This window comes from Nuphar pumila, chromosome 17 (genome assembly GCF_984573655.1).
Source record: "Nuphar pumila chromosome 17, dmNupPumi1.hap1.1, whole genome shotgun sequence".
NCBI lineage: Eukaryota > Viridiplantae > Streptophyta > Magnoliopsida > Nymphaeales > Nymphaeaceae > Nuphar > Nuphar pumila.
The window spans coordinates 65,255,185-65,261,344 of record NC_143265.1 but is presented as its reverse complement, the minus strand read 5'-3'; the positions used below and the strand labels follow the sequence as shown (position 1 = coordinate 65,261,344).

Below are 6,160 nucleotides of genomic sequence, written 5' to 3'. Positions count from 1 at the left end.
ACATAGGTCCCCCCACAGTAGGTTGGATCCAAAATTCTTCCCACATCCTTGCTATGCCATGATGGCAAATAAGATATACGATCAGGGATCATTCAGACACTTCCTAGTGGTGAATTATATATCTAAAAACATGGCATGATAGAACAGCTTGTGGGAGAGCTGCAATGAAATTTTTCAACAAGTAAATTGTAAAAGGATCATGTAGCTTGAATTTAAAGTGCTGTGGTGGACTGCTTCAAACATTCCATTTTTATTTGCAAATGGATCCATAAAAGTTTCCTTTTTTTATTTCGATCGAATGGGCCCATAAAAGTTCCAACTATATTGCTCACAAGTTGGCTAAGATGACAATTCTTGTTGTTTTATTTTTCTGAAAGAAATATTAAGTTTTATTTTCATATTGTAAGAACATGCACCATATGAACAATCAATTTCCGTGGACTGTGGATGAAGAACGTATAGGTTGCACGTTTCTAACATTTTGGACCCTTGTTCACTCCATTTTGTGACCATCACGGGAAGCCTTCTCCTTTGCCATTTGATGGAACAGGGTGCCGTCATAAACAGCCCTAATAGTGTCTTTATGAAGCAATCCATCCTTGCCCTTGCAGAGGTGATACAAGATCTCCCACTCTGTCCAACTGGCTAACCTGCATGCAGTGCTAAGTGTAAGAAGCTGGTACGACAAGCCCATTAACCAAGATAACAATTGCAACAACAAGAACAACCTACCATCCACTATAGTTCTTGCTTTCTCGATTTGCCTTCAACATCATTCTCAGCTCCTTACCGGTCAGTGCATTATGGTGGGCAACCGCATGCTTGCTAAAAATTTCTTCAAACTTTGATGGAACAAACCTGCACGTTTTTATGGCACCCATATAAAATCCTTAATTACCTAGGTGAATGTGATCATTCTAACTCCAAGAAGGAAACACCAAAATGATATCATTTTCTAGGGGCTATATTTATGCAAGAAGACGAACCTTCCTTCAGAGTCATAAACTCCTGAATCGCTTCCATGTTTACATTTATTGATATTCTTGATGTAGATTGGGAGGAGGGGAGAAGACTTCTTTCCCTTTAAAAAAAAACAATAAATATAAATTGTTAGAGAAAATAATCAATCAATTTGAATAATATAAGAAGGAATTTCTTAGACTTTTTTTTTTAGAGGGACGTGCCTAACTCTCACTAAAAGTGCTTTTTTGAAATAGTGGCACTGTAATAATATAATAATGTGAAAATGAGTCTTGTATATTGAAAATTTCCTACTTATGGATGCCCATGCTAACTCGGTTGCAGAACTTCCAAGGTCCAAACTTAGTGCCACAAATCCCCCTTTTCCGCACTTGGTTTCAAATGGGTGGATGTGTGGCATTGGCCAGTGATTGGAGAGAGTACCTTGCAATAAGGTGATGATTGGGCAACAGTAGAACCAATGAAGTATGATGTCCTTCCAAGATGCTCGAGGGCAACTTCATTATCATGTGAACAGGAATACTTGCCCTTTTGGCCAGATCATTTTGGGTGTGTTTAGATTTGTAGTATTCGATGGAACAGGAATCCAATTCCATCAAAATTCTTGAAACACAAAACAGAGGAGAAGAGAATTCTGGTGGAATTGGATTCCAATATTCTACCCACTTTCAAGTGTCCTGACTGATCTTTATTTTTCTTGTTAAGAAGTTAAACTGAAAAACAGCTGAGGGACAAAAGAAAAGCATATAAAGGATGCACAATGTTGCCAAACAATTATACTTAAACCCAAAGGAGTGTAAAGTCAAGTGGCATCTACACCTGTTGAAGATCCTATTGTCCAACCATTGCAATTATAAAACTAAGATTTTGTTTTTGCAAAAAAAAAAAAAGTGGGCTCCATGATTTTTCATCCATGGAATAGGTTTCCCACTAAAACTATATCAAACCTTCTACATTTTCAAGCAAAAAAAAAATCACACATAAAAAAGTGTGTTTTTTTCAAAAAACGGGTCCATTTTTTGTTTCTTGTTTCAACTAAAAGTCTATTGTTATGACCGAACTCATCATAGGGTTGAGGTCTAAAAGTTTTCACTCTCAATACTAAAAAGTTTTAAAGATAAGCCTGCAGGGACTCTGCCTTTCTGACTAGGAGCAATCCATGTTTATCACTTAACATCGGACAACCACTGTTTGAAACCCATGGGAGGTGCCCCTCGCCACAAGGTTGAAGCTGAGGTGTACTCTCTCGTAGGTAGGTCAGACCTCGAGGATTTTATCAACCGGAGGCATGCTAATGTATGGCTGTTGATAGTTTCTTCTCCTTTGCCCAACAAAAGATAAAAACAAAATTCAAAGATAAGTTACCAAGCAATTCAATAAAAATACATCCGGCCACAGTAAAAGAAATTCAGCATCTGAAAAGAATGTTGGATGATCTTACATGAAGAATTTAGGATTTGTTGGGTCCTCTTTAATGAAAAAATTTACCAAAAAAAAAAATCATTGGGGAGGTTTGGGAGGGTTTTCATTGAGGAGGTTTTCATTCCCCATATATATATATATATATGATAAGGATCTCTTGGAGCACCTGCTCCTGCTAATAAAAGCTTCAAATTTTCAAAAATTTTGAAATTTCTTGTTGATCAGACCCTATAGATATGATTTACAATCATTATTTAGCGGAAAACAAGTTTTGAATCTTGAGATTATGGTATCCACTAGGGTGTTTAAGATCTTCAAAAATCAACAACACACAATGTACCAAAATTTTAATGACTTAAAAAAACCTATTTTTTTGTCAGAAAACATGATTCCTATCAAATAAACTGTGTAAAGAACATCTATAAGGTCTGATTGAGAAGATGCAACCTACAAATATGATTTTAGTAGGTGGTAGTAGGTTCTCCCATAGCACCGTAACATTCTATATATATGGGGTTTATTATTTAGTACAATCGATTGTACCTACAATCCAGTTTGAATCTCACCATACGAGTTGTTTTGACACAATCTAACCTCATAGATGTGTTTATCATGTTCGATTTAGTAGGAAATGACTCTTGGTCTTGGATCATATTTTTTTATGAAAAAAATGTTTTTATGAGTTAAAAAAAATAATGCTTTCAAAGTTGTTGATTTTTGTGTCGCCAAAAAGCCTTGTATACAGGTCGGATTAGGGCAATCCAAAAATGTGAGAAAAAAAAAAACAAGAGGTTCACCCCCACTAAGTGGTCTGCACGTACAAATGACTGTAGCAAACCTTTATATATATATATATATATAATGATTGGAGATTTTAGTTTGCAAGCAATAGATTTAAAGATAAAATCAACAGCTCTAATTTGATTGTATTTTTTGTTATCCTAATACTTTCAACTTTGAAACGTCTTTTTGTAAACAAACCGGCTTGAATTCAGCCCATTCAACTCGAGCTTATTATGAGCTTGGACTGTGTTTGATCTAGGGATGGCAGTGGACCGGATGACAACGGGGCTCCACCCCGCCTCGCCGCGTTTGGACCAGGGATGAAGGGCATGAAACGGGGATGGAGGCAGGGATGAAGGTTAAAACCTAACCCTGTGCGAGGATGGCGGCGGGGATGGACTTACGCTTTTCCCCGCACCGTCCCCGTCCCTGTCCCAATCCCCGCCTAGCCCCACCCCGCCCCGTCCCCAATCCTTTAAGAAATGACTATAGACTAAGGGGAAACGGAGCCCCACCACGCCTTGCCCCCGTTTGGACCGGGGATGGACGACATGAAATGGGGATGGAGGCGGGGGTGGAGGTTAAAATCCATCCTCGTGCGGGGATGGAGGTGGGGGTGGAGGTTCGGATTTTGAAACGGGGCGGGGGTGGAGACCTTGTCCCCCGCCCCAATCCACTGCCATCCCTAGTTTGATCTAGGGCAAGAATGCGCCGAGCTCAAACGCTTCAAGCTTAGCTTTTTTATTCTTTTATCAGCCCAAACAACTGATGAAATTGGTTACAATATAATTTGATCTTCCCTCAGAAATGCCACTCCCAGCCCCATTACAGCCATAAATCCTCACCAGGCATTTCACTTGCTTGAGAGTTTTCAAGTGAGATGTGCAATGGAGATTGAATATGACCATCCATCTCAACATTTCTCGAGATGGACACCACACCCATCTCGTGAAATTCCAAACAGGTTGCAGTATGCCCACCATGCAGCGATGATTCATATAATGTAACACTAAAAAAAAGATAAATTTCAAAGGCACTTTGCTTCAATATAGAGAGGGAATCCAGAAACCGAGGCTAGAAGGCAACTAAATAATCTAAGGCTAGAAAACTGAAAATACTAAAAATAACATAAACAAAAATAAGGCAAACCAAAATAAAAAGGGAAAGAGAAGAAAAGAAGAGATTCAAATTTCAATTGCTCATGTCATCCTCTTTCTAAAAGTAGTTCATGGGAACAAATAAAAAAAAAAACCAAAATCAAAAGGAAAAGATTAAATGGACTCACAGGAGGAATAGTCTTGCCACTCAAAGAAATATTTATGAGGAACGCGCTCAAGGCAGACAGCATCACCCCACAGCCAATTGCTCGAAACCCTGAAAGAGATAAGTGCAAACCAAGATTATAGAAAAAAAAAGAAACAACTGCAACCAAGTAAAGTTCTGCAACAAACCTATGGTGTTGAAACGAAAGAAGATAGAAAAGAAAGAGGGATTGGTGAGAAGCCAGCACCTACGTACCCTGAAAGGTTTCACAAGGATAGATAATCCCATCTTGGTTTCTGTCGAAGAAGGACACGTGCTTCATGAGAACGTTCTCGTTTTCCATGCCATCATCTGCAGATTATACCACTGAACCGTTTAGGGATAACCTACTTTATTTTTTTTTTTGGTTTATTGCATGGAGAAATTTCAACCAGGATCAGAGACATAGCCACACTGATCTTACCCTATGCTGGCAACTTAAAACTCCATGCAACCTACCCATTTAGTTATGAAAATAAAAAATACTAGTAAGTGCAACAAAAAAAGGGAGGAAAGAATGAATTACATGGTTGAGCCATCTCCACAGAAAAACCGCAAGCAGCATCCATTAAAGTGGTTAGTTATGGAATAAGCCAAGGACCACTATTAACTATATCAGCAATAGCAACAGCACTTGCTATATAAACAAATAGAGGCTGGTGTGTGTGATTATTTAAAGGGATCAGAATAGGCAAGAACTCCGTGTGGGTTGCAAGAGCACAAGTGCTGAGGAACGAGCCGGGCCCCAAATCGTAGCTTTTGATGCTAAAGCGCTTCACCAAATAGTCATGAATAAGGATATATATATATATATATATATATATATATATATATATAGCCTCAATAACAAAGGAAGGAAAGAGTGTGAAAACCATCCCATCAACCAAATAACCGACAAACAAAAAGTGGTTGATGCGGTTAAAAAGGCGAACAAATACAAGGGATGAATTAATTACTATGCCAACTTGTGATAAAGAATATGCACCATGCGTTAAGCTTTTTCAAAAGGTGCATTCAGATTTCCTTTTTTTGCTTGTATCTTGCTCTTTTTATCGACAGAGAAACCTGGGGTTAGGCAGACCCCTATCAGTTATACAACCATACCATTTTGGGGTTCTACAACGTCCCAACACAAGGTGACGTGCACTAACTGATCCTGCCAGACAAGCGGTGTTGCACACTTAAGTCTCCCATTCATACTTGCATCTTACTCTTTGGCGCATTGCTTAATTACTTGGCAAGACTTGCCTTGCGAGTTGGTCTTTTGTCTTTTTGGTTTTTAAATTGTAGGGTTTTTTTTTTGCAAATTACTCCCTGCCTTAGGGTCGATTTGTAAAATAGTTCCTGCCTTGTGCGATTTTGCAATTCCGTCTCTATTTTTGCTTTACCTTTGCAAAGTTGTCCCTAGTTTAAGAGTCGTCCCAGGTCCTGTTACATAGCTGTAAAATGACCATTTTTTCCATCATTGAAAGTTTGTACTGTGGATTAGTAATTCCTCACCAAAAATATCCAAAGGCAAAGAAAACAACAGATAGTCAAGAACATGAAAGCAGGATGAGTTTTAGAATTGGGTTTCTTGCAAATTAGTCCCCTCCTTATGGTGGATTTGCAAAATGGTCCCTGTTTTATGGGATTTTGCAAATCAGTCCCTTGCTTTTTCACCGTTGTTATA

The 6,160-nt window shown here is 38.6% G+C and overlaps 1 protein-coding gene across 1 annotated transcript; it reads right to left on the bottom strand.

Annotated features, from left to right (window-relative positions):
• Nucleotides 1-360: 360 nt before the first annotated feature.
• On the bottom strand, nt 361-5,270 carry LOC149812066 (putative peroxygenase 4). The gene is made up of 6 exons (XM_089992830.1): nt 5,015-5,270; nt 4,705-4,800; nt 4,472-4,560; nt 987-1,081; nt 733-858; nt 361-650 (listed from the first exon to the last, which is right to left on the bottom strand). Exons 1-6 carry the CDS (start codon nt 5,055-5,057, stop codon nt 494-496), a joined length of 606 nt encoding a protein of 201 aa, XP_089848956.1. The 5' UTR covers nt 5,058-5,270; the 3' UTR covers nt 361-493.
• Nucleotides 5,271-6,160: the final 890 nt, after the last annotated feature.

Excerpts from the sequence above, each read along its gene's own strand:
- LOC149812066 (XM_089992830.1), bottom strand. The coding sequence starts at position 5,057 with ATGGATGCTGCTTGCGGTTTTTCTGTGGAGATGGCTCAACCAT. Across the intron at positions 4,801-5,014 it reads TGTGGAGATGGCTCAACCAT|ATGATGGCATGGAAAACGAG; the intron begins GTAATTCATTCT and ends TATAATCTGCAG. Across the intron at positions 1,082-4,471 it reads GTGGCAAGACTATTCCTCCT|GGAAAGAAGTCTTCTCCCCT; the intron begins GTGAGTCCATTT and ends TTTTTTTTAAAG.